Source organism: Camelina sativa, chromosome 1 (genome assembly GCF_030686135.1).
Source record: "Camelina sativa cultivar CO46 ecotype springtype chromosome 1, ASM3068613v1".
Lineage (NCBI taxonomy): Eukaryota > Viridiplantae > Streptophyta > Magnoliopsida > Brassicales > Brassicaceae > Camelina > Camelina sativa.
Window position 1 is genome coordinate 24,268,639 of NC_141880.1, and position 27,318 is coordinate 24,295,956.

The 27,318-nt window shown below is 34.9% G+C and overlaps 4 protein-coding genes and 1 pseudogene across 4 annotated transcripts; 2 read left to right on the top strand and 3 right to left on the bottom strand.

Moving 5' to 3' along the window:
• Nucleotides 1-772: 772 nt before the first annotated feature.
• LOC104710400 (uncharacterized) lies at nucleotides 773-3,224 on the bottom strand (annotated as a pseudogene).
• A 6,276-nt stretch (nucleotides 3,225-9,500) lies between these two features.
• LOC104700539 (transcription repressor OFP7) lies at nucleotides 9,501-10,742 on the top strand. Its single transcript, XM_010416067.3, has one exon. It carries the CDS (start codon nucleotides 9,572-9,574, stop codon nucleotides 10,592-10,594), a length of 1,023 nt encoding a protein of 340 aa, XP_010414369.1. The 5' UTR covers nucleotides 9,501-9,571; the 3' UTR covers nucleotides 10,595-10,742.
• Nucleotides 10,743-11,473: 731 nt separating this feature from the next.
• On the bottom strand, nucleotides 11,474-13,860 carry LOC104700549 (uncharacterized). The gene is made up of 9 exons (XM_010416077.3): nucleotides 13,597-13,860; nucleotides 13,445-13,493; nucleotides 13,260-13,348; nucleotides 13,105-13,161; nucleotides 12,954-13,016; nucleotides 12,793-12,858; nucleotides 12,602-12,688; nucleotides 12,374-12,467; nucleotides 11,474-12,277 (listed from the first exon to the last, which is right to left on the bottom strand). The coding sequence occupies exons 1-9, from the start codon at nucleotides 13,699-13,701 to the stop codon at nucleotides 11,796-11,798; spliced, it is 1,092 nt and encodes a 363-aa protein (XP_010414379.1). The 5' UTR covers nucleotides 13,702-13,860; the 3' UTR covers nucleotides 11,474-11,795.
• A 356-nt stretch (nucleotides 13,861-14,216) lies between these two features.
• LOC104700561 (pentatricopeptide repeat-containing protein At2g18520, mitochondrial) lies at nucleotides 14,217-15,960 on the top strand. Its single transcript, XM_010416086.3, has one exon. The coding sequence runs from the start codon at nucleotides 14,372-14,374 to the stop codon at nucleotides 15,629-15,631; it is 1,260 nt and encodes a 419-aa protein (XP_010414388.1). The 5' UTR covers nucleotides 14,217-14,371; the 3' UTR covers nucleotides 15,632-15,960.
• Nucleotides 15,961-16,641: 681 nt separating this feature from the next.
• On the bottom strand, nucleotides 16,642-19,384 carry LOC104700570 (vicilin-like seed storage protein At2g18540). Its single transcript, XM_010416097.3, has 4 exons — nucleotides 19,079-19,384; nucleotides 18,619-18,878; nucleotides 18,193-18,522; nucleotides 16,642-18,106 (listed from the first exon to the last, which is right to left on the bottom strand). Exons 1-4 carry the CDS (start codon nucleotides 19,362-19,364, stop codon nucleotides 16,838-16,840), a joined length of 2,145 nt encoding a protein of 714 aa, XP_010414399.1. The 5' UTR covers nucleotides 19,365-19,384; the 3' UTR covers nucleotides 16,642-16,837.
• Between the last annotated feature and the right edge of the window lie 7,934 nt (nucleotides 19,385-27,318).

Consider the following 27,318-nt stretch of genomic DNA (forward strand, 5'->3'; position numbering starts at 1 on the left):
TTACAATGAACAATCGCAACTTGTTGTAAAACACACAATGTAATTATTCCACATATGTTTTTTAAGAAAATTATTCAAAATGTACGATTGAAAAATACAACTTTTGGTGGCATTTATTCGGATTGCTATTATATATAGGTATTTTCATTAAATTTTTACCTAGAAAATTAACTAAAAGTTGTAAATTAGATTTATCATTCCAAAAATCTTTTTGTTAAATCAAGAATTGGAGGAATTTATTTAATTTTAAAAGAATGAATGATAGAGAATAATTTAGAGAGCTGTAAAAATCGTTGAGATTGAAAAATTATATTATTTTGTGTCATGGCAAAAAAATGAAAACAGTTCAAACAAACAAATATATATATATATTTGAAAGGATACGAATATTCGAACAGACACAACTCTACAATGAACAGTTGCAACTTTACAAAAAAACCGTTACAATGAACAATCACAACTTTTTGTAAAATACACAATTTAAATTTTCTACAGATGTTTTGAAAAATAATCCAAAAAGTACGATTGAAAAAACACAACTTTTGGTGACATTTATTCGGATTACTATTATATATAGATTATATAGTTTTATAAAATACTAAAATAATAATAATCTTACCATAGTTAACAAATTATGATATCTAAAAGTAAAAATTAAATGAATGAACCTTTAGAACAAAATTAAAAAAAAAAAAAAAAAAAAAAAAAAAAAAAAAAAAAAAAACACTAAGTAAAATATCATCAGTGAAATATATTAAAGAACATCACAAATTCACAACGACCAATCTTGGTTGTCTCTATCACCATTCCCTTCGTATTCTTCAGCCGGCATAGTGAAATCTTCATCAAAATCTGAAACATCTAAAAATCACATCGTTGAATCAATATATTATAGAAAACTAAAAGAAACTTTAAAAGTGAAATGGGCAATTATAAAGATACCATTAGACTTTTCAGGGTGTGCGTCTTCATGATCTTTGGGATATTCCTCAGCAAGAGCATTCTCTAATTCATCATATTCAAGTTCACCTTCTTCTTCTTCTTCGTCTTCAATGATCCAAAACTCTGTTTTATCAAAAGATTCATAGTCAACAGGATCATACAATCTTTTTCTTTTTGACTTGTACATGTAAAACATGTATAACTTGTTAACTAAGCTAAAAAGAAATATTTTATTTAATGATAGTATGATACTCACCTTTGTTGCAAACGTAAATTGTAGTGAAAAAAAGACGAGATCATGAGGTCGTTGATGCTCTAATCTATTTCTCTTTTTGGTATGAATCCGCTCATACACAGTCCAATTGCGCTCACATCCAGATGAAGAAGCAGTTTGACTAAGAATTCTTATTGCTAATTTTTGCAAATTAGGAGCATCATAACCAAAATATCTCCACCATTCATCTAAAATATCAATTAAATTATATCAGACTACTTTATATATATATATATATATATATATATAATGCAAGTCAAATCCCTGTTTAATAACTTACCCGGCTGAGATGTTTTGCTGCAAGTAAGAGCCATATCAGGAGAAAAGCTGCCTTCGCGTTCTCTATAAAACCTAAGCTCTTGAACGAGCTTCGTTTTGCTATTCTCTGATTGCTTCCCAATTAAGCTCATCAACCCACTCATAACTTCAGGCTTCTCACAAATTAAAGTTTGGTCATACATGAAACTCGGGTTCAAATAGTACGCTGCAGCATGAAGATCATGGCGTAACATACGATTCCACCTTCTATCAATGATGTTTGTATAAGGCTGGTAAAGAGATTTTATTTTTCTGAACATCATTTAATTCCTAGTCTTGCTTGATACATCCCTTCATACACATACGGCAAAGAAGGCTTCTCATCAGCATCACAAATGCGTAACAATCGAATGATAGGAGTCATAATCTTGACGATTATCAAGCATTCATTCCACAATCGCTCATCCAAGATAATCAATTTAGCATCCTTTGCTTTAGACGTCTTGAAAAGCTGCTTGAGTTCAGCATATGTACTTGTAACCAAAGCTTGTAGATCTTCTTTATGTTGATAGAGACTTTGTAGAGAAATGAAAGTTGTAGCAAACCGTGTTTCTCCAGCTTGAATGATCTCTCTCCAACCAGGTCTTTTTCTGACCCAATTTAAAGTTGACTTATGGTTGTAAACAAAAATGGTAACCTTAGACATACGGAGTGCTAAATTGTGAACAGAAGGTAGTTTTGTCACATCTTCCAAAATCAGATTGATACAATGCGCTGCACATGGAGACCAAGCATGGTGGGAAACTTTTCAGCGAGAAGCTTTCCAGCAGCTTTGTAGTTCGGTGCACTATTAGTTACAAAATGAACTACATTTTCTGAACCGACCATACCCACTAATTCAGCAAACAAGTTACATAAATTCTCAGCACTTGCATAGATATTAGAAGCATCAACTGACTTGAGAAATGTAATTCCTTTAGGAATATAAACTAAGAAATTAACCAGCGGTTGTTTTGTATCCTTCCATCCATCTGCCATAAGAGTACATCCAATAGTAGCCCAAGTATTCCTAAACTTATCAATGATCAAAGAAACTTGCACCTTAGCATCACGCAACAATCCAACACGTAGAGCATGGTATGAAGGCCCCACATATCCATGACCCATACTTGCTACCTAATTAATCATAGGCTGGAAAAATGGAGAATTCACAGCATTCATTTGAATACAAGCATCATAAAACCACAATGCAATAGACATGTCCACATCATGTATTCTCTCTTTACTTTGCATACACGCTTTTATAGTAGGTTGGGTCGGATCATGCACACCTCTTTTAAAGTATTCATTTAGATTAATACCTTTTTTCTTCCTCTTTTGACTTGGACGAACATCACCTTCGATATCATCTCCATCACCATTTTGAATTTCAGGACCGTCGTTCATATCATCCAAAACAATATGCTTCTTCTTCTTGTTCTCAATTTTTTTTAATGCGTTCAATATCTTGAATCGCACATCTCCTAGAATCTCTGAACATGCATCTGTATTACCTTTCACGCCAGCAAGATGTTGTTTCATCTTATTAATTCCGCCTCCTAATTTTTTTTTTGTGACAAAATGAGCATTCCAAAACCGTTTTCCCTCTTGAATTAGTTGATTTGATCACAGAGGACCAAGCTATGTCACTTTTTCCTCGGACTGAAGGGTTTGCGGCTGCTATTTCTTCATAGTCTTCTTCTGTTTCCATTACCTGTAAAATACACGATAGAAGAAGAAAAAAACAGAGTTCAGACAAAAAGATGCACAACACATGAGGATATAAAAGATGAGGATCAGTTATTTATAATACAAGTATACGACGTAATCGATTGCTAAATATGCAAACATGATGATGAATTGATGATTAATTAATACTGTATTGGAGTATGCAGATTAAAAAACAGAGCCACGATCATGAAAAAAGTATTATCATATTATGCTAGTGTCCAAAATCAAGTAATGATGGAGATCACATACAAAAAAAATTCAAAATAAAAGAGAGATTGAAATCTAACCGTTTGTTGTGAGAGGAGATGAGGACGGTAACAGAAGATGAAGCGAAGAACGACCAGAGGTTCGTAAACTGAAAGTCTGAAACCCTATATTTTAACTCTAAATCGAATAGATATTATTGAACCGTAACTCGGCCGGTCCAGTCCAGGTTACCAGGTCGCGGGTTTGTAGTGGTTTTTTCTTTAGTTTTACCGGTTTTATGGTTCTCGGTTATTAGCAATAGACCCAAATAGGAGAACTGTCTAGGTCGCGGGTCAACCGGTCGGATCAACCGGTCCGGTCGTGAAAAATTGTTTCAATGTATTGATGCTAAGAGGAAGTGTTTTCACAAGGATAATGAGGTGTTGGCTAAGATTTCTACAGATTTTCAGTCTAACATTACTGAGCACGACATTAATAACACGGATCATATTCTAGTTAACATATATGACAATAATGCAGCAAATAGCGCTTGATTCATCAAACTAACTTCTCATAAGTTTGTTTACTTTGCATTCGGAAACGGCATTAGGTTTCACGTCAAAACATTCACATTGATTATTATAATTTTAAAGAAAGTTAAAATTAAAAGTGAATTCAAGATTTGAGTGTTATATCACTTGTTAAACCTACGTCATATAGAAATTTCATTTTCTACTATATTTTTACAAAATACAATATAATTGTACAAAAATATTTTGCTTCGAATTATAATTTTTTTTTTGAACAACTTTGCTTCGAATTACTATAAATAAGAATTACTATAAAAGACTTGTAAATAAAAGGATAAATTGAAAAGAAAAAAAAATTACTAGTGGCCTAGTGGGAAAAAAAAATGAGTTGTCGTTGGTGGAACATCAATTCTATATATAGTCCATATAAATGCTTAGAATTACTAACAATTAAAATTAATCTCTTCCGTTAAATCAATTCTATATATAGTTCGTATTTAAAATAAAACATATCTCAAAGTAAATTTCAGTCGAGATTCTAGAATATCTCATAACATATGTGTTTTTTTCTAACTTCAATCAAGCTTTGATTTAAATGTAAAGGCTTCTTTAAAGATATGACCAAAGGCCCAATTTGATCAAGAATCATAAAAACTAGAATTTTATGTAATGGGTTCTAAATTCTAATCTAACTGTTGAAGACAAGAAAAGAAAATGGAAAAATGTCATTAAAATCACCAAGTTAGCATTTTTGTTGATTTAAAGCACACATTTTGGATTTGGAGATAAAAACACAAATCTTTTGTTGACTTCCAAATAATTCGCAAACTCTTGTTGACCTGGCTTTTTGAGGCACAACGTTAAGTGACCAAACGGAGAAATTAGACGTGGAAAATGACGCTGTTTATAACACCCTAAACCCCCCCAAATTGAGATATCAATTCTCATTTTCCCTAAATTTCAAACCCCAATCGATAATCTCTTTTCTTCTTCGATTTCTCTTTTCTTCTTTGATTTCTCTTTTCTTCTTCGAGTTCAATAAATGAGTTCTAGCTCAGAGACATTGGTGGTAGCTTCGTTTGACCGTGGAGTGCCATTGAAGTGTGTTTGTGGAGCCAGAGTCATCAGTTGAATTCGCAGAAGAAGATCCAATCGAAGAAGAAAGGAGGAATCACAAATTAGGGTTTGTGATTTGGACATTTTGGGAGGAATTGATAATCAGGTTCGATTTAGAGATGTAATTAACGGATCTCGTTAATGCCTAGTTAACCCCGTTTAATATCTCTGTCTGGCCAGTTAACGTTGTGCTTCAAACGGCGAAGTCAACAAGATTTCATGATTTAAATAGAAGTCAATAAAAAAGTGAGGATTTTTTTCAACAAATGAAGACTTCGTGATTTAAATCAACGAAAATGCTAACTTGGGGATTTTAATGACATTTTTCCCGAAAAGAAAATAGGTTTTAGTTTATTAAAAAAAGCACGAGAGTCCAATGTTAGGGCCAACTGTCTTGTCTGATCCTCAAGATTCTTAATTTCTGAAACTTCTTTTGTAAACTCTAATCCTCTAGTTTGGGCAACCATCCTCAAGATCCTTAATTTCTGAAACTTCTTTTGTAAACTCTTATCCTCTAGTTTGGGCAACCAATCGTGGAGTTCTATTTTAATTTTATTTAATGTTTGGTTGAAAAAAAAAACACTTAGATCTAATTTTGTAATGGAATAGATTGAATTGACAATTTTTTTTTTCACAAGAGTATCTTTTATTGATTAAAGCCTAGTAAACATGCCAACATTACAATCCAAAAGAAACAAGTCTACAATACAAACCAACTAAAAAAAAAGCCCACATGCCCAAATATAAATCCTTCCTTGAGACTGAAGAGATAGCATGGAACACAAACCATATGACAAGAGAGAGACATGATAGTTGACACGTGGGAAGTCGAAGATTGGAGTCTCTGATCACCGGCAGACGGAAGTAGCACCGGAAAACTTCGATTCCGATAGAAATCGCCGGAAAGTAACATCGGAATCTCAATCTACACCAAGAAAAAAGCGGATTCCAATTTTGCTGAGAAAATGACTCCAAAGCAGAACTTCTTCATCTTTGTCTTCAATAAATAGCTTTCCGATCTCCAAGAAAGTAGATCTACATCATAAACCTGCAAACCAAACAAGCTCCATCGACCCATCAAGCTTCGGCATAGAAGCATGCATCATCATCAATTACTTCAAATCAAACCAAATGAATGATAGAAGCAATCAAAAGCGGATCCGAAGATTAACCGATTCAATTGAGACAACAAAAAAAACTAAAACCAAACACCGCCTAGAGAAAGGCGGCGGATCTACTAGAGAAAAGCCAGCCTAAGAGGTGTTAAGGTAACCACAACTGCCAGAGAAAGAGCCAGCCAAAACGGCGCTAAGGTAGCCACCGTTGCCGGAGAAAGAGCCAGCCATCCCCGTTGAAAGAACCGGAGCCAGAAGCGAGCCCGTTATACGGGAAATTAAGCCGGAAAATACCAACCGGCGAACAAAAAGATGATCGGAGAGTTTCTCCCTCTCTGAAAAATCGCAGAGAGAGAAGAGAAAGAGAGCCCTAAGCATTGAATTGACAATTTATATTTGGACTCTTTATCATTTCTTTTATTTTTTTCACAAGAGTGTCTTTTATTGATTAAAGTCTAGTAAACAGGCCAACATTACAAGCCAAAAAACAAGTCTACAATACAAACCAATTAAAACAAAAGCCCACAGGCCCAAATAAAAATCCTTCCTCGAGACTGAAGAGATAGCATGGAACACAGACCAGGTGGCAAGAGAGAGACATGATAGTTGACACATGGGAAGTCGAAGATTGGAGTCTCTGATCACCGGCAGACGGAAGTAGCACCAGAAAACTTCGATTCCGGTAGAAATTGCCGGAAAGTAACACCAGAATCTCGATCTACACCAAGAAAAAAGCGGATTCTAATTTTGCTGAGAAAATGACTCCAAAGTAGAACTTCTTCATCTTCGTCTTCAATAAATAACTTTCCGATCTCCAAAGAAAGTAGATCTACATCATAAACCTGCAAACCAAACAAACTCCATCGACCCATCAAGCTTCGACATAGAAACATGCATCATCATCAATTACTTCAAATCAAACCAAATGAATGATATAAGCAATCAAAAGCTCATCCGAAGATTAACCGATTCAATTGAGAGAACAAAAAAACTAAAACCAAACACCTCCTAGATAAAGGCGGCAGATTTACTAGAGAAAAGCCAGCCTAAACGGTGTTAAGGTAACCACCGCTGCCAGAGAAAGAGCCAGCCAAAACGGTGCTAAGGTAGCCACCATTGCCGGAGAAAGGGCCAGCCAACCCCATTGAAAGAACCGGAGATGCCAGAAGCAAGCCCAATATACAGGAAACTAAGCCGGAAAATACCAATCGGCAAACAAAAAGATGATCGGAGAGTTTCTTCCTCTCTGAAAAATCGCAGAGAGAGAAGAGAGAGAGAGCCCTCTCTTTGGACTCTTTAGCTGTGAATGGTAAACATAAAAAGGTGCGGTTTTTAGTATTTTATCAAAAAACGCTTTTGTGTTACAATTCATATTTTTTTAGTTTTTATTATGCGTTTTTTTAAACTCATGATGAAACTGCGCAGGGATTCCTATAACTCACAAAAATGAAATCTTGTGCTCACTTTCTTCCCTCACCTAAATAGGTGTGGTTTTCAGAAAACCGCTCCTTTTTGATATTTCAATAATACAACTCAGTTATATATGTATATATACAGAAGTGTTAAAGTTTGTATATACGTTTGTACATCTGTTTATAAGAAGATATAGAGTATATAATAATATTATATTAATGTATAGTTATTTTTTTCTAATTTTTTTTTGTTGGTTGCATTATACTATTTTAACTTTTTCAAACTCTTAAATATATTGAAATTCTTAAATAAAATTGTATTAAATTGTTTAGCAAATATTATTAAATAATTTTGTTTTATTTAATATGTAAAACCGTACTTATGCTTTCCCGCAGTTAAACCGTACCGCACTTTCAATTTACATTATTCGCACTCCGAAAAACGCACTTACCATTCGAAGCCTTTATCTAATAAGGAGCATCTAAATTGTAATTTTATACAGACACAAGAAAGAATGTAATCATTTTGTAATACTTTTTCATATATTAACAGAAAGAAAAACATATAAAGTTGGAATATGTTAAGATAAGGAAAAGAAATGGAGAAATGTGACTTTTGGGGCATGAGCAGATTATATTGTTTCCTTGGATCCTTTGGTCGTTCGTTTCGAGGGGAGGCTTCTTCAACGATAGACTTTTTTGTTTTTTTGTCTCATCATGCAACTTTTCTCCTTTATTGTTAAGTTGCTTGCATTCATTTTCGCGCGATAACTTTTAAAATTCGCTACTGTATTTGATTAGTATACGAATGGTCGATGTGTTGTATATAGTAGAAGCAAAAGCTGCAAAACTAATGAAAAATCACAATTGTTGATGGCATTGAAATTCATGTTGCAGAAAATAGTCTCTACGGTTTGCATTTGTTAGTCACAATTGTGTGGACTTTTGCTTGTTAATTGCTAAGTCCAAATGCAAGCTAACTCGTACTATATATGTATTTGTTTCTGCCAATGTCAATTTCATCTCTTTGATGACCTAGGGATTTTTGTATATAAACTTCTTAGGATTAGTGTGAGGCGGTGAGCATAACAATTAGCTTGTCAATTTGTATCGTAAGTTTCAACATACATGTTACGTTACAAAACTGACCAAGTTTAAACAAGATTCGGCCAAACAAGATTTGCATATGGCTAAACAAGATTCTATGCGACGTTACGAGAGTCTTTTAGATTTATGAAAATATATATTAACAAATTCGTTGATCTAATCATCTAAATATATAGAAAGGAAAAAAATGTATTTAAAGACAAAGACAAAACAAACAAAAAAAACGTATTTTATGGTCAAAAAGGGAAAAAATGTAGACAGAAATTTGTTGTTTTGTATTTTGATTTAGCCGTTTTCTCGACCTTTCAATTTCACAGGTGTTTTGACTTATACAGGCCTCACACATGTTAATGTCTTTAGTTTAAATTTGTACAAACTATCTTCTTATTCCTATGAACCAAATTCGATTATTTACATGCTCTCAAGTCAAAAAGGTTATATCACAATTCAAACTCTTGTTTATGATTTGTGTAGCACTCCACATGTATCTATCATAGGGATTTCACTTGTACTATATGTTTCTCTTCGTTAATGTACCATTGCCATACACAAAGCAGCTCTGCAAATCTAATTCAAGTATCCAACCTTCGTCAACTTACTCATTTGGGTTGCTTTTGAAAACATACAATTTTTATTTGACCATTTTACTAGGATTAAAAATTAACTACATTTAACCTTTATTGCAACTTGTCAACAAAAAATAAGATACATTATATAATTAGTAAATCTAATGTCGGCATAAAAGCATATATATAAAAGCAAGGAAATACGATATCACAATTTTATGTGAAATACTATAGACATACGAAAGTGTTTTGCATATAAAGCAGAAGAGATAACACAACAGTTCTCATTTGATAAATGCTCCATACTCACTTCTTCATTCACTTCTCCACACACCAAACAAAAACAAAAAAAAATAACAAGAAAACAAAAAAAATGACAAAACGTTTCAAATTAAAGATTTCAAGAATCCTCTCATTCAAATCTTGTCGTCCAGAAGATCCTTCCTCTCTCCCTTTTAATCCTGTTCCTTCAAGTCTCCGTCGTACTCCACCGGTCAACTCAACATCCGTCGTCACCACCGTGCCACAACGTCGTCGTTCTTCTTTCAGACTACACGTTTTAACCGTGTTTGGCTGCGGACGCTCCTCCACTACGCTGGATATTGTTGATCGGAAGACTTCATCGTCGTTATCTCCGCCGCAGACGCCGACGTTTCAGTGGGAGCGAGAGGGGAAGTGGCACGTGATCGCTCATGTCACGGAAGAAGAAAACGAAACGCCTCGCCGGAAAATTTACGACGGTGGGTTGGAAAAAGATAACCGCCGGCGTTTAAAGAAGAAGGAGAGATCAAACTCTCGGCGGCGAGGGAGCGTTTCCTCCGCCGAAGAAGAGACGGATAGAGAGAGTCTCTTACCATCTTCTACAAACCTCTCGCCGGAACATTCCTCCTCCTCAGAGCTGCCACGTGTCACAAGACGTCGGAGACACATTCCAAAAAAGTCAGCGATCGTGGAAGAAAGCGAGTCTTCGTCACCACCACCGTCTCCGGCGAGGCTTTCCTCGTTTGTTCAAAGACTGATGTCGTGTACGACGGCGGCTGCGGTAATGGTGGAAGGAGTGGCGGTGGTGAAGAGATCAGAGGATCCTTACGAAGATTTCAAAGGTTCAATGATGGAGATGATTGTAGAGAAGAAGATGTTCGAAGTAGCTGAGCTTGAGCAGCTTCTTAGTTGCTTCCTATCGCTAAACGCGAAACGTCACCACCGCGCGATCGTTAGAGCGTTTTCAGAGATTTGGGTTGCTTTGTTCGCCGGTGGTGTTCAACGGAGGTCATCCTCCTTCTCGAGTGTTCGACTCTCCGATTACGAAGAGTGTTAAAAAACAATAATAATGTTTAAATATGTCTAACTAAATTATCTTTTTTAATTTTTCAGTTTAAGTGATCGATGTAAATGTTAAATGTAAATTATGCGGCGGTGCAATTATTGAAACTGTAATCATTTAAATGCGTTAGGCCAATTTAAAATGTGTATTTGTACGATTTTAGATTCCAATGCTTAGATTGCATTGATTTTTATTCATATTCGTCAACACCAACCACAAAAGAAAAATATGTTATTCATATCCACACGCAATAATTAATTATTGTGGAACAAAATAAAATTACAAAAAAAAGAAGAAGTTAATTTATCTGTATACAAAATAGTTTGAACCAACCCAAGAAGCAGAACTGTGGGTTTCACGTTTTTACTATACAAGAGAACACTTGAGATAGGAACAGATGTTCACTTTTTCATTTTCTTATCTTACACGTCCGATTATAAAAATGCTTAGTAGATGACACTTGGACGGTCGATGTGGACCATTTTTGACTCAGCAAACGAAGTGACAAATGATTGAAATCAATAAGAGACAAGAACAAAAGTTTGATTTTTAAATTGAATATTTGTCCTTCACACTTCTCAGACAACAAAACATATACAGAGATGTGTCTCTATCTCTTAGTGTTTTCAGGGTTTTTCTAAAAAACTGAAGCTGAATCATCATCACAGAATCTGATTCTCGAGATGAATCAGTCAGAAATCAGAATGGTCAGAAAGAGCATTGGAGTTTGGATGCAGTAAGAAGTGAAAGGAGAAATGGGTCCATAACTTGAACATCAAGCCACATCTGTTCCCATCACTGATCACTCCCTGTCTTCTTTTTTTTGTTTAGAGTAAAAAGCAACCTCCAAGGTCAGAAGCAAGAATTATTGAGTTTTTACAGCAAAGTTTTGGTAAAATATTAAAGCACACGGCATCAGAGATTCTGCAACACAAAACAAGAACATCACTACAAACCAGACATTGACACTAAGTTCTACGCTCTCTCTCTCTTATCTCTAAACCGAAGATAAGAGATTCTCTGCAGACAAGTCAATATAGAATATTTTGTTTTCTCTCTCCCTCTCTGTCTCTCTCTCACAGAGGTTTCATTGAATCTAAAAGGGAAGTGAGAAAATCCTTGGTGTGATTACTTGTCATGAAAGAAATGGTTTACAAATAGTCGATTTGGTCCAAGACTGAAGAGATGATTATTATCAACCTTGGTGTGGTGGGGGTGGAGCCATAGACATGTGATGGTGTTGGTATGGTGGTGGTGGTTGTTGTTGAGGTGGTCCACCTTGCTGCTGCATGTGTTGTGGCGGCCAGCCTCCATGTTGGTGCATTCCCATGGCTTGAGGTGGTGGCGGCGGCCTTGGGCCACCAAAACCTTGTTGATGGTTTAGAAACTGAGGTGGTGGCGGCGGCATACCCTGAGGTGGACGGAATTGCATGGGTGGTGGGATCATGCCGTGTTGTTGTGGCTGAGATGGCCAGGATAGTGGCTGAGTTTGATATACTTGTGGAGGTGGTGGTGGTGGTGGACGCGCGGCTGTTACCGGGATAGGTTGCATGCCGCCATTGGCAAACGGACGTGGTAGACCATTAACTTGAGGAGCATTGGATGGGGGGCCAGTTGCAAATAGCGTATGGGGTCTGCTTTTTTGGGCAGTTGGATTCGTGGCAGCCAAAAGCCTCTCTGCATTTCCCAAAAGTAATGCGTTGTGTTGAAAATGATGGAGAGAAGAAACTGAATCCAAAAATTAAGACAAGAGAAGAGTATAAAGAGCCTAACCTGCTGGAGTACCATGGCGCTCTCCTTTGGTGTCTTTCTTGTATGCGTAAGAGACTGTAATTTGACGATTACACAGATATTGTCCAGTCATTGCCTGCAACAGTCAGACAAAGATCAGAGAAATATACAACCATCCGATTAGGTGAACAGAGATGCTATGTATGTAAAATATATTGGAATCAAGCAAGTATCATAGAACTGAGAGTTATAAAAGAAGTAGATAATTACCTCAATAGCAGCATCAGATGCCTCAAAGGAGTCATAGCTGATGAAACCAAAACCTCGTGAGTTTCCAGTATCGGGATCTCTCATTATCTGAAATGAAAAGGTACAACATAAGAGTCTAAATCGCAAGACCATTCTTTTCCGCAGTGGAATAATGATGCCTTAAAGAAATCTAATGAAATTGAAAACAATACCTTAGGATTAGAAGCAATTACACCAAATGCACTGAAAGTATCATACAACTGCTTCTCATCCACATCCTATAAAAAAAAAAAAAAAAAAAACTGGTCAGCTACGAGAATAAGTTACATTTGTAGAGTTAAAGAAAATCAGAGTGTACCACCAAGATACTTACAGGGTCAAGGTTCCCAATGAAAAGGTTAGCACCAACATCCAAGCTTTTCTTATCTTGAGATGCCTAATACAATCAGTTTAATCAGCAAACAAAATGTTTAGCAAGTAATAACAGATAAACTAAACAAGTCTTTGCATCTAAACTCACAAACCTTGTTAACACGTATAGGCTTCCCGTAAAGCTTAATCATGTTAAGAACCTTAATCGCCTACACAAAAACATCGAACTTTTGTTAAACATAGCACTCAAAAACAAAAACAAAAATCTAAAAGATCCTCACAGTAAGGGAAAAGAGAAACAACTTACATAGTCAGCATCTTCCTCACTACGGTACTCAATGAATCCATAGTTCTGATGAAGATTTGTCACTCTATCTTTTGGAACATAGACGTTAACTGATACAATCCATAAACCCAGAGAAAAGCTAATGTCACAATTTGTACTAAGTTCCCTAACCAAAAAAACCCTAAGAGATATTGATATGAACTTACCAACGGGTCCGGCTTGAACGAACAATTCCCAAAGCAATTCTTCAGAAAGCTGACATTTCAAAAGAGGGATCAATTTCACCGAATCGTCAACTAAAATCACAGAGGAAGATGAGAAAACACGAAACCTAGAAGTTAAAAAAGAGGAATCTTACCTGAGCATCGAGATTCCCGACGTAAACAGTGGCGTCTTGGTTCCTCTCGGCGGAGTGTTGGCCGAGAAGATTAGCTCCAACACCAGGAGCGATTCGAGTCGTCATCTCTCTCTCTTCTTCTTCTTCTTCTTACTCCGTCGCCGATTGAGAAATCTGAGATTTTTGCAGCGTTTTAGAACGAACAGTGAAGAAAGAGGTTTATTTAGGAGTGGTACCGTCCCTAATGGGCCTATATACCCATTAAGCCTTTTCTTTTAGATCCACTAAGCTCTTTAGCACCTTTTTTTTAGTTCTTTACAAATCATTTTGGTTTTTTTTTTTTTGCAAGAGGAAAAACAAAATACTCTTTCTCAAATTGAATCCGTAACTATTATTTCGATCTATCAATCTCTACAATTTGCAGGAGAAAAAAAAAAGAAAACAAAAAAAAAAAATTCTAGCATATAGAAGAATTACATACTCCAGCAAAAATGTTGTAGAAAATGTGTAAATTATAAAAAAACTTGAGTTTGATGATTTTTTTTTTAAATTAAAATTAAGATAAAGCATGAAAATCATTCAAATGTTAGTGGTAAATGGTAATAGAGTGAATTATTTTCTTTTAACAATTAAGTTTTTTTTTTTTTTTTTTTTTTTTTTTTTTTTTGCAAAACACATTTTTAAAGTCTTACTTATTAAACCCTAAACGCATTTGTTGTAGTTTTTTTTTACAACACACTATCCTTCCCTCCTCCTCCTCCTCCTCCGTGCTCGGTGGGTCTGACTCTTGCTTGCAATGGCGCCGTTTCGTATCTATCTGAGCTTCCTCCGCCGTTTCTCCACCGCCGCTGTAACCACTGCTTCTCCCGCCCCAATCACTATCTCCAAAGCAAAACTCAAACTCCGCAAAGTACACGATCCCGACAAAGCCTTAGCGATTTACAACTCCGTCTCCAAAAACCCTTCATCTCCTCTCTCCTCACGCTACGCCATGGAGCTAACAGTCCAACGCCTCGCCAAATCTGAACGCTTCTCCGACATAGAAGCTCTGATCGAGTCTCACAAAAACAGCCCAAAGATAAAAACAGAGACTTTTCTCTCTACGTTGATCAGATCTTACGGACGAGCTTCAATGTTTGATCATGCTATGAAGATGTTCGAGGAGATGGATCAGCTCGGCACACCCAGATCCGTTGTTTCCTTCAATGCCTTACTCGCTGCTTCTCTTCACTCTGACTTGTTTGAAAGAGTCCCCCAACTGTTCGACGAAATTCCTCACAGGTATAATAGTATCACTCCTGATAAAATCTCTTACGGTATGTTGATTAAGTCGTATTGTGACTCTGGTTCGCCTGAGAAAGCTATGGAGATTATGAGAGATATGGAGGTTAAAGACGTGGAAGTTACCATCATTGCTTTCACCACTATTTTAGGGTCTTTGTATAAGAATGGGTTAGTCGATGTAGCGGAAAGCTTGTGGAACGAGATGGTTTGTAAAGGTTGTGAATTGGATAACACGGTTTATAACGTTAGACTGATGAATGCTGCCAAGGAAAGCCCTGAAAGTGTCAAGGAACTGATGGAAGAAATGAGTAGTGTAGGATTGAAACCTGATACGGTTAGCTATAACTATCTTATGACTGCGTACTGCGTGAAAGGGATGATGGGTGAAGCCAAGAAAGTGTATGAAGGGCTTGAGAAAGAACACGATTGTGTTCCGAATGCAGCGACGTTTAGGACATTGATATTTCATCTGTGTATAAACGGGTTGTATGATCAAGGTTTAACGGTGTTTAAGAAGAGTGCGGTTATGCACAAGATTCCGGATTTCAAAACGTGTAAGCATTTGACTGAAGGATTGGTGAAGAATAATAGAATGGAAGACGCAAGAGGAGTGGCTAGAACTGTGAAGAAGAAGTTCCCTCCGCGTTTAGTAACCGAGTGGAAGAAACTAGAGGGAAAGCTTGGATTGTATTCGAAGGCCAGTAATGCTGCTGCGTCATCTTCTTCTCAAACAAGAGAAGTGTTTGATCAAGAAAGAGAGGATGCTACATAAAAAGTTCAAGAATTTGCTAAGATGATCTTGTTTTTGTCTGTGCTTGCTTCTTGCTTCTTGCTTCAGCTAATATTATGATTTGTGGAAACTGTGATCTAGCGTGATGAAGATTATAATACTATGAGTTCCTCTTACATTTGGTTTCTCGTAAAATAGCTGTAAAAGCTACAAGTTTTAGTTACTTCCACAACAAAAAACTTCAGCTCTCTGTATAATTGTATCATACACACTGTATGTAACCAAGCAATCCGTAGACCGTAGCTTATTGCATAATTGTTTTACATACGTTTTATATTTGGTTTGTAAAAAATTTAACTTTTACACTTTTATTCTTTTTTCCTCATTTGAAACCGCAAAATATCATTAGAAATAACATGAAATTATATACTCTTTTCAATAAAGAGATTTCCTCTTATATATACACACTTATTTGAGTATACTTCAAATTTTAAAAAGTATTTTGAGACGGTTTTTCTCATGATAAAAAAATATACTCTTTTTGTCCCTAAAAAATTGATGTTTGAGAGATTTCACACAAATTAAAGAATAAAAATTATTAATTTTAAATATAATATTATTTTCTTAATAAAAAGTATTTTATATTTATAAACTAATGACTATTAAATTTTCTTAATAATCACTTTTTGAAATTTACAAAAATTTAGTATTAATTTATTAAAAGTGATAAGAGAAGTTTATAAAAGTTTAGTATACAAAAGTTTAATATTAATTTATTAAAAGTGATAAAGAGAAGTTTACAAAAATTTAATATTAATTTATCAAAAGTGATCAAATATGTGTCAGACAACAAAAATCACAAAACATCAGTTTTCGAGAGACAAAGAGAGCATTGAATGGAGGGAGTATTGAATAGTCTAAGCAACGTTACGAAACAACACATGTTTGCAATAAAAGTTTACGATTGATGAAATTTGATGTATATTTATGGTAATTAGCGACAAAACATTTCGAGTTCAATAGAATGACAAAACCATTCTTAGTTTAACCTATGTGAGAATTGTCTCATAATATTGATAAGGACGGCTTGTACAACTAAACATCTCACAATACAACTCAAAGCCCACTTTGTCACAATCTCATCCTTTGTCACATGTCAGAAACATCAAAGTTTATATCATAAACATATATGCCCAGATTTACCAAAACGAACACTCAAGAAATTATAAAAACGAAAGTTTCCATACTTTAAGACACACCCACCATATTTCCCATGGTACTGAAGGGTGGTTGTGGCTGGGGCGGCCATCTCCGCTTTGCTTCTTCTTCTTCCCTTTTCCTTCGTTCCTCCTCAGCTCTTCTAGCCGCTTCTTCTTCTTTCTTTCTTTCTTCTTCTCTCCTCATAGCCTCCTCTTCACGTCTCTTCCTCTCCACCTCCTCTTTCTCTTTCCTATGCCTTGCTTCCTCTTGTCTTTTTGCCATCTCTTCTTCTTCGCGTCGCTTCCTTTCTTGTTCCTCTCGTCTCTTCGCCATCTCCTCTTCTCTCTTCCTCGCTTCTTCTTCACGTTTTTTTCTTTCCACCTCCTCTCTTTCTCTCTGCTGCCTCTCTTCCTCTCGTTTCTTTGCCATTTCCTCTTCTTTTTCCCTTTCTTCTTCTCTCTTCCTCGCCTCCTTTTCTTCTTCCTCACGTCTTCTTCTCTCTTCCTCTTGCCTTTTAGCTTTCTCTTTTTCTCGCTCCCTTTCTTCTTCTCTCTTTCTTGCCTCTTCTGCTTCCTCCTCACGTTTCTTTCGCTCCTCCTCTCGTCTTTTAGCTTCTTCCTCCTCTCTCTTTCTTTCTTCTTCTCTTCGCCTTGCTTCCTCTTCTTCTTTCCTTCTACGCTCAGCTTCTTCCTCTTCACGTCTCCTCTTCTCTTCCTCCCTCTTCCTTTCTTCCTCTCTTCTCCTTGCTTCCTCTTCTTTCCTTCTACGCTCAGCTTCTTCCTCTTCACGCCTCCTCTTCTCTTCTTCTTCTCTTTTCCTTTTCCTCTCCTCTGCTTCTTTCCTTTTTCGCTCAATTTCTTCCTCTTCACGTCTCTTCCTCTCTTCAATCTCCCTGGTAAGCTTTGCAAGCTCTCCCTCCGCACAAGACACACAATCCAATATCACACTTTCTTTTTGAGCTTCCAACAATCCCTTGATTGTCTCATTATTCAAGTTGAAAGACACAGCAAGTACTTCCCGGTCCAGTACTTTCAGAACCGAGCTTTGCCCGACTAAGAACTGAGGGTGGTTCGCCTTTACTGAAGTGCTAAACCCCATGAATACGAATGAACTGTTTTCAAAAGACATTTGAGCCATAGGATGAAACTTCGGCACAACAAAAACATCTCCTTCCTCAACCATGAATCTCTCGCTATTGCTATTGTTCTTGCAAGAAGACAACGACTGTTGGTTAACCACCCGAATCATGCCTTCCCCTTGTAATACAATCGATATCTCACAAGCACTAGGGTTCCAGTGAGGTGCCATCATTGATCCCTACAAAATTCATTTTTTACGTCACATCAAGAAAAGACAAGAGGTCAAAATCAAGGAAATATTGTAATAGTTTTAAGTGCCTTAACCTCAGTTAGATTGACCATGAAAAACCCAAATCTTGAACCCTTTAAAGCATCCAAATCCTTGTCATCTACCACTATGCTCCGACCATTGTTGTTCTCAAAGTCTGGGTCAGACTCAAAAACATTGAACGTTCTTGTTTTCTTCTTATTAGCATCAACGATCGGTTTCATCGCCAAATGATCAGCCACGTCTTCAACTCTCACAAAGAGCCTAACGAGCCGTGATTGCCACTTATCCTCCTCCGAGCCTTGTGTTCTGTTTTTCGGCAGAGCATTTATGATCAAGGGAGGTTTCGCAGCGTCTCTTATCTTACTCAAAACATCCCCATGAACCTTCCATATCGTAAAAACAAACACAAATCAGTGAAACAACAACCATAAATAGAATCAAGTCATGTACATTTATGAGTTTAGCGAGCAGAAACGTACCGCAAAAGCTGACCGGAGAGTTCTATCGTCGAAACCCAATAAAAGGTCTCTAATACTCGAGTAGGCTCCAAGGCATGGATCGTTTAAACACTTTCCCACGTCAAAGATCGCGTAAACCCTAAGTTTCTCTTGAACATCGTCTCTCTCCAAGTCGCTGTGTACGTAAAATACTGAACCGGAACGTAGCCTGTATACATCTCCTCGTCTTAATTCTAACCTCCTCTCGCTCTCCTCCTCCACCCAATTTAAAGTCCCACTCCCTAATAAAAAGTAATACAATCTTGATTACAACCAAAATAGATATAAACAATCAATTTTAAATTACATTATAATTATTTAATTTTTATATCAAATAAAATAAGTTGTGGGGGTGTCAAAGAATTTGGTTCAGTTTCGGTTTACATGCGAAGCTCTCAAGAGTTTGAGAAACAAAGTTACACATAAGTAGCTTGAGTCGTACCAGTGTGAACGAATAAAACCATGTCGGAATGGAGAAGAAGAGGAAGCAAGAGTGCGTTTGGCTCCAATGTTATGAACTGAAGATGGTATCCATCACCGATCTGAACGGCTGATATCTCTCCGAAATCAGTCGTAACGATTGGCATGCGTTGATCTCTCTTGACCAGAAGTGGGGAAGAAAACGACGACGAGACGAGGCCATTTTGGTCGGGAAAAGACTGTGTGCAGAGGAATAAGGTGATGAGATAGACAAAAACAGAGAGTGGAAGTAACGTAGATCTCGACATTGTTTTGTTGCATATACTCAAATAAGACCTTTCATCTCTTTTATCAACGATCACAGACGGGTCCGTGTTTGGACACATGTCGTAATAAGTGAACACGTGTATCGGTAACTTGACAGGTGGTGGATTATTTCTTGATACTAATCTTAATATTCATGAATGACCATCGCCGAGAAAAATATTATAACTTCGTCGAGAAAAGATAGTTGCATGTGATTGGTAACTACATTTTTTAAGCAAATTAAATTGAAATTTCTTTTTTTTCCTTTTTTTAGAGGTCGTGATCGTTTGTACTCTGACTGAATATTTTTATAGATCCTAGTGGCAATATCTCTAATGATATGTGTAATAGAGGTAAGTAACATAACCATGAGATAAGTATGAAAAAGCAATATATAGGTCCAGGCGTCCAGCCCATTATGTTATAATTGTGAAACATTTCCCATATTGTGTAGTGATAACTTCCGAGTATGTAGGCATGGCCAACGATTACGGTTATGACTTACGGTTAATTAACCACTAGTTATAGTTAAAAATTTTGTTTAATTTTAACTATAGCTGTTTAATAAACGGTTAAAAGATTACGGTTAAATACGATTCCGATTAAAGCGATTACTGTTATATATGGTTACAGTTAATTGATAATTTGATACGGTTGATATTATTTGATGATATAATATAATTGAAATTATTTATTTATAACTATTATGTTCTTTTAGTGTACTCATATTTCTTTATATAGTATGATTCATATTAAATAAATAATTATTAGTATATTTTGTTATATTTTTAGAATGGTTACGGTTAACAAATTACGGTTTAACTATGCGGTTAACCAACGGTTTTGATATGGTTACGGTTAATTAACTGTTATGATTAATATAATTTAACTATATATTTACGGTTAATGGTTACGGTTTTTAACCATTTTATACAATTACGGTATGGTTACGGTTCAGATACGGTCCAGTTATGGTTTAATTTTGGTCATGCCTACTTGTCTGAATAAATGTAGTTGCATGCATGAGGTGTGTTTATGGATCTAGAAAACTGCGTATTTTGCGTGTATACAATAAAGAAAGAGAAAAAATGTTTGCTCAGGCTCTTACATTTTTTCCTTGTTTTGATTAAGTTCTTATACAATTTAGCAGATTAGTGTGATCACGTTTATTTGAAACTAACACTAATCATGACCTAAGCATAAATTCGATCTAAGTCAAGTAGAGCATGCTAGCAGAAGTGGGGAGGAACACATTATTGGAAGAATATAAATAGAAGAGAACGATTACATTTGGTTAAGAATAAATGTGTGAAAGAGTAATTGTTGATAATATATAATGTTGGAAATGTGAGTGAAAGGGAGTAGATTAAACGAATAAAAAAGGTGTAAAAAGTAAAATAATCGAGACACTAGAGCAAAGGCTAAAATACCAAACAACATATCCAACCTTCCAAAAGGATTCCCCCATGTCTAAGAAAAAGCATGTTATGAATGTGACTACTCATTGTGTTACTTTTCCAAATTGTAAGAGATTGAAGATACTCCACTCTACCTCTTTCCCTCCTTTTTCTGGTTAAAGTTCATTGTTTATTTCTAATATTCCATATTTCTCTAGTGTTCGATCAAGAAAACATTTTAAAATTGTGACTAAGTTTTGTGCCATTTGTAAATACCGCTAATAGATTTAAAATAAAGGTGTAAATTTTGATCATGACTGAGTTATGAACATATGTCATAGATTGATAGGAAATATTCGAAGATAAAACTTTCTAATTTCGGTTTTGAAAGATTAATTAGATATCATTAGCTATTAAAAATGTAAATTATTGGTCTTCCCCACAAGTCACAACTACACTTCTATGTTTTTCTTGCCCTTTGCAACCATTTACTTACTCAAAAGATTTGTTACACAAGAAGTCAAGTCAAAATAATTTTTGAAGTACTTAGCGAAAATTATGTAACACATGCATGAGTCATCACGTATAAATAAGTGGACAAGATTCACGAATAGTTAAGGAAATAAATAAACGTTACGAGTTCATATGATGATTTGTGGTTCGATACCAGATTGATTAATGTCAAGTAGTCTGCTGTTTTAAACCCTACTTTTTTACGTGAAAGCTAAACAAACACCATCTAAATGACACTATTTTGAACTTTGAACCATCTAAATGACATTATTTTTAGATATGCACAGCGCTATATATGAACTTAAAAATAAAAAAACTTTCTCGATCTTTCTATGAAATTTTCCCTTTCTGCGTTATATTTTAACGAAAACGATATTTTTTATATGTGTGAATGACATAAAATCAGAATCTAAGGAAAAAAAAACAACCTTTATTGCTTGTGTGAGCTTCAAGCTTTCTCTACTTTTAAATGAAACGTATGTGCGTTGTGTATCATCGGCCATCTCCTTTGTTTTCCTTACTTCCTAAGTATTTGACTCTTTTTTTATTTTCTGCTAAACAAACTCGGTGTGCCAAAAACAAAAATAACTAAAGCTTTAATAACATACAAAGAAAAAGAATGACCTAAAACATACTCAAGAACTTATAATGGAGAAAGATAGTGAAAAAAGAAGGAAAACAAAATCAAGTGTACATCCATCCAATGGTGGATGTACTTTCAGAGTTTCTTAGACAAAGAAATGATTCATATAAATTTTGCTATCCGTTTTAGTTAATTAGGAGTAGGACAGATGGTTTTAGAAAAACAATAATCAAAGGAAAATTAATGTGGACCAGCTTGATTGATTAAAAAGATAATAATCAAAAGAAAATAAGATGCTAGATTTTGCATGCTCTTTTGAACAACAAACAAAGTTTGTGAAAATCTCACTTATCGAATAGTTTCAAGGATTTTCAGATTATAATTTAAAGGCATCAAGAACTTCATCCATATTATTATTTGGAGAGGGAAACGACTAGGTTTTCCTTAAATTTCATTTTAATTAAATAATATATGTTTACAATATTCCTTTGTATCAAAGTAATTGATGTTTTAAGATTTTTTTTTTTTATCCTCAGTTTTTTATGCTAAATTTATTACTCCCTCCGTTTCATAATATATGATGTTTTAGAGAGATTTTTTGTTTCATGATATAGAATGTTTTCAAGTTTCTATGTAACTTTTTGATTAAGTGAATATTATCTATTATGCAGTATTGTTTCTGATTGGTTGACCTTTTAAAAAGTAAACACTTCTTAATCTGCGTGTTTTTGTTAAAACATCTTATATTTTGAAACGGAGAGAGTATTTAAAATCTTTTATGATCATTTTGTATTTTGCATTCTGTTTTATTATTAACTGAATTTTGTTAAAGTAGATAGTAAATCATGTTTCTATTACAAAATAATTATAAATAAATAATTTATTGATACGTGTGTACAAATGTCAAAATAAATTACTATGATATGGAGGGGGTACATATACAAAATTTAAATTTTCAATTTTTACGCTTTTCAAAATGTTAGGGAAACTGTTTAGCCTTGATTAAAGTTGGTTATGAATATATTATATATGATAAACTCAATTTATTTAGTGACATAAGACGGTTGTCGGTGCATGTAAACTCAATGTTAAGTACATCCCTAATCTAATAAACTTGGGACAATTTCATTTTGTATACCTTTATTTAGCTTTAAATGCAATAGTAGACCCTATATTCCACATAACCACTAAAGGTACTGAAATTACAGTTGACTCTCTTACGACCAAACAAAAAACAGAAGCTGAAATGACAGATATAACCCGGAGGAAGTCTGCAATAAATTTATTTAAGGTAGATTATAAATTAAGTATATGTGAAGACATAACGGTAGGTCTACTGTTAAATTATAGTTTAAATTTTATAAAAAATAATTTGGTAACCTAGTGAACAAAGAATAACCACATAGACTTCCTGCATTGAAGTAAATAAATTTACATATAAACGAGTCAAATTAAGGGAAGAAAGACTGATTAGATTAAAATTATTTGGTTTAGGATTTGCTTAAGTAGACTTCTCTGTAGACTATTGGTGGTTGACTTTGTTATGTCATTAACTATTAATAATCTGGGCGTCCGGTCAGAACCGAGAGAATCGAACCAATTAAACCGAGATGTTCGGTTTTTGGATCTGTGAAAGGATCAACAAACCGATCGGCTAAATTAATTTGGTAATTCGGTTATCGGCTCAGTTCGGTTCGGCGGGGCATAACCGATCGGTTTTAATTAACCGATGTATATATACCAAATTTTCATTAACCCTAACTCTAATCACTTTCATTTCTTCCTCTTCCACTTTTCGACTCTCTCTCTCTGGCGATAAGCGATTCTACAACCAAAAAAATCTTGTCTCTCATCAAATCATCATCATAATCATTCTTCTTCATCTTCGCCATCTACAGCTCTTCTCTCTGTCAAACATGGTGATCCTTTTAGCTGTCCAAACCCTAATCTCGAGTTCTTCTTTTCTTTGTCTTCTCCTATGTTTATCTTTCTGAGATCTTGCCTTACAATAAGCTATTGGTACTCTGATCCCTAATTGAAATTTTCAGATCTATAAGATTGTAATTTGTAAGCTTTTGCTCCTTAGTGTATTAATGATTTGGTACTAATCCATTGATTGTTTTTCTATTTTTGCAGGAAGAGCTTGGTGAACCTTCAATTAACGTATTCAAGTTTCAAGTTTTGGGGTTCGCTTTAAAGGTTAATCGATTTTTATTTGAGATATATATATATATATATATTTTTTGATTGTTATTACAGTTTATTTTCGCACAAAGAAGAACTAAAAAGGTAGGTATATGAGAATTTGATTCCAGTTTATTGCAGTTGTTACTCTTTTTGCTTCTTTTCTTTCTTTGTAGTGTGTTGAGTGAATGTCATAGTTATTTGAGTGTCTGATCCTTTGAACTTATTATCACAAATTGTATAAACGATGGTGTGGAGCTATGCTCGTATTGTTGTGATATCGACAAAGCATGGATTAGGCTTCCAAGATATGAATCTGGTTGAGATATATATGTTTAATTTTTTTTTTGGTGTTCATGTTGTCTGCTTTGGTAGTAACATCAAAACCTGAAGTTAGTAGGCTTCCAAGATATAAATCTGGTTGAGGTAATTATTCATGTTGGTAATATCCTTGTCAAAAGATGAGAAAAATTAAGCAGGCAAGAGATATTCTCTGTAAAATAGCTCTAGTTTTCAGCTGTAGTATCCTTGTCAAAAGATTACCACAGTGCCCTTTTTTAACTAGCCCCTTTACTTCATATCTGATAGAGAAGACGAGATTGAAGATATATAGAAGGTATCTCTTGGATTCGCGTCAATTTTTGTTTGGTTAATATTAACAATGCAAGATTATCGTATTCACATTTGGTCGTGATTCCAAAACCTGTGAATTTTTTTATCGTTTAATTGTATTTTAAGGTCTTTTAATTTATATATGTGGTTCTGCTTTTCTTTAGGCTATTTTTATTGGAATTTTAGTTTCAGAGTACTCTTTATTGGAATTTTTATTGGAGAGATTGACCTTATGATGATCATGGAGGCTGTAATAGATAGAGAAGAGTATGAGTCGCTTGTTGTGGTTGATTGATAAAAAAATTTGTACTTATTTTTAATGGTTTACTCAAACCCAAACGATTCGAAACATTAAGCCAAAACGAACAAAGAAATAGTGTCAATTTACTTAATTACACTGTAGGTCTTTTCATCACACAATTGAACTGCTTATTGTTGATTTAACATGAACTTATAAACAAATAAAGTACAATAGACAGCCCCAACAAACCGGTTAAGGAAATCAACAGTCCTTTCTGCCGAGTCGTTTGATCAAACTGCACTTACTGCCTGAAAATACACGCAAAGAGTCATAGCATACAAATAATGTTATAAACGAGGGATAAATACTATAATCGAAATTCATGAATGGAAACAAGCGATTAGAAAATCACCAGACTAAATTCGATAAGTTTTACCATTTTGCCAATGTTAGTACAGTAAACAGTCCTTGCACACTTCTCTCGCTCGTCCTCAGACTAAAGGAAATAAAACAACGTTATGCGAACACGTAGTTGTGAGATTGAATCAGAGTTATCTATAGCCGTCAAGCTATGCGAACACGTTGACTTCCAAAATAAGTCTAAGTTAATGACCTAACTGCCTAAGAAAACCAAAAACTTGATTTCTCCATATGTATAATATATAATCATGTCAAAAACATATAGAAGCAAATACATAACATATATCAAAGAATACAACAAGAAAATCTTAAAAATTATTCACCAATTTGCAATAAATTGGCTTTCAAATTATGACGACTTCATGTTGATGTCAACATTGTAGACATAAACTAGCCTATATGAAGATACTTCCCTTGAAGTCTATTTTGTGTGGTCTATTTTTGCAATTACAATTTAATAAAGCAGACACCGTATGAAGTCTACTAGGATAGTTGACTTCTTTTGTTGTCTTCATTTGTTAATTTTTTGGTCAGTTTTGCAATTAAAAACATATAACAGAGTAGACTTCTTATAAAGTTTCGACAAGTTAAGTTCGATTACAGTCTACTCTGGTTATTTTTGCAATTGACCAAACCATTAACTTTGTAGTAGACTTCTAGCTAACAAGTAGACTTCCTCTATCCGTCAACTAGAAAAAGTAAACTTCGTTGTGGTTAGTTTTGCAATTGACCAAGTTTGACTTTCGCCAAGTAGACTACGTATGAAGTCTCCAGGAATGTTGACTTCGTTTGCAGTATGCCGTGGTCATTTTTGGGGTTGACCAACATTTTAATTTTTTAACCAGTAGACTTCTTTTGCAGTCAACTAATTAATTTTATATCAATAATATTACTGTCAATGTTTTTATATTTTGGTCAAATCCAAAAATAGCCACTATAGAAGTATACTCTTTTATTATCGGAAGAAGACTTCGTTCGGCAGTCATAACTAAAAAGTCAATAATTTGGTCAATTGCAAAAATACACCTTAGTAGACTGCAAACGAAGTATCCGACAGAAAGATTATAATGCAGTCTGAACCACATTTTTTTGTTTTCAAATGAAATTAAGGAGACTGAAATTTCAGTCTACGGGTTCGAAACTCGATAAATTTTTAATTGCAAAATTGACCACATAGTAGACTTGACATGATATTATGATGGTTAGACTAACAAATGAAGTCTAATTTCGCAAAAAAATCAAGGAAAATCACGAAATCTACCGGAAAATAACCTTATCGGTGGTTGTTTCGCAATGTCAAGCACCGAGGACGTCGTCTTTAGTCACCATAGAAGAAACCCAGCACCAATTTAATCACTATCCAAGAATCATGACATATAACAAGATGAATGCACTTGCAAATTTTCTTGGATTAAAATGGAGAGTATATGGAAGAAAATGAAGTTCTCATAGCATTGGGTGTTATTTAAGCTTATAAATTCAGGTTGTTAAAGCTTTAACAGCTTCAAATTTGGTTGTTCATGGTTTTTGAAAAATTGATGGTGGTGGCACAACCGTAAATTAAAAAAGAAGATGAGGATATGGATGTAATAAACATTTTCGCAAGAAATTCAAATGAATCAGAAATAATGGCATTTCTGTGAATACAATGAATGGACAAGGATTTAATAGGGAGAAAGTGGCAAATGTTGGAAAGAGAAAAAAAGGGTCTAACATTGCAATTGACTCAAGTTTGTAGTCTAATTTTGCAAGTCTCCCAATAAACTTCTCCAAATTCTTAATCTCTAACGTGGAAATTATGAATAAAATACTCATAGTCATAGACATGCAATATTAGATCATTTGATTAATGCATTTGTTTAAAACTATGACCACATGTAAAATGGCTTGGTTTAGAGACAGACGGCTGATGAAAAGTTATGGCAAACAATTAGGATATTGTGCTGTGGTTTGGTTTAGATGGCTGATGAGAAGTTATGGGAAGCAACTATGATATTGTGCTGTAA

What these genes read in the sequence shown, in the direction of transcription:
- LOC104700570 (XM_010416097.3), bottom strand. Translation starts at nt 19,364, where the DNA reads ATGTCGAGATCTACGTTACTTCCACTCTCTGTTTTTGTCTATCTCATC. An exon ending in GGTTTTATTCGTTCACACTG is followed by an intron (nt 18,879 to 19,078) that starts GTACGACTCAAG and finishes ACTTTTTATTAG; the next exon opens with GGAGTGGGACTTTAAATTGG. An exon ending in TCATGGTCAATCTAACTGAG is followed by an intron (nt 18,107 to 18,192) that starts GTTAAGGCACTT and finishes TGAATTTTGTAG; the next exon opens with GGATCAATGATGGCACCTCA.
- LOC104700549 (XM_010416077.3), bottom strand. Translation starts at nt 13,701, where the DNA reads ATGACGACTCGAATCGCTCCTGGTGTTGGAGCTAATCTTCTCGGCCAA. An exon ending in CGTTCAAGCCGGACCCGTTG is followed by an intron (nt 13,349 to 13,444) that starts GTAAGTTCATAT and finishes GGATTGTATCAG; the next exon opens with TTAACGTCTATGTTCCAAAA. An exon ending in CATCTGATGCTGCTATTGAG is followed by an intron (nt 12,468 to 12,601) that starts GTAATTATCTAC and finishes TGACTGTTGCAG; the next exon opens with GCAATGACTGGACAATATCT.
- LOC104700539 (XM_010416067.3), top strand. Translation starts at nt 9,572, where the DNA reads ATGCTCCATACTCACTTCTTCATTCACTTCTCCACACACCAAACAAAA.
- LOC104700561 (XM_010416086.3), top strand. Translation starts at nt 14,372, where the DNA reads ATGGCGCCGTTTCGTATCTATCTGAGCTTCCTCCGCCGTTTCTCCACC.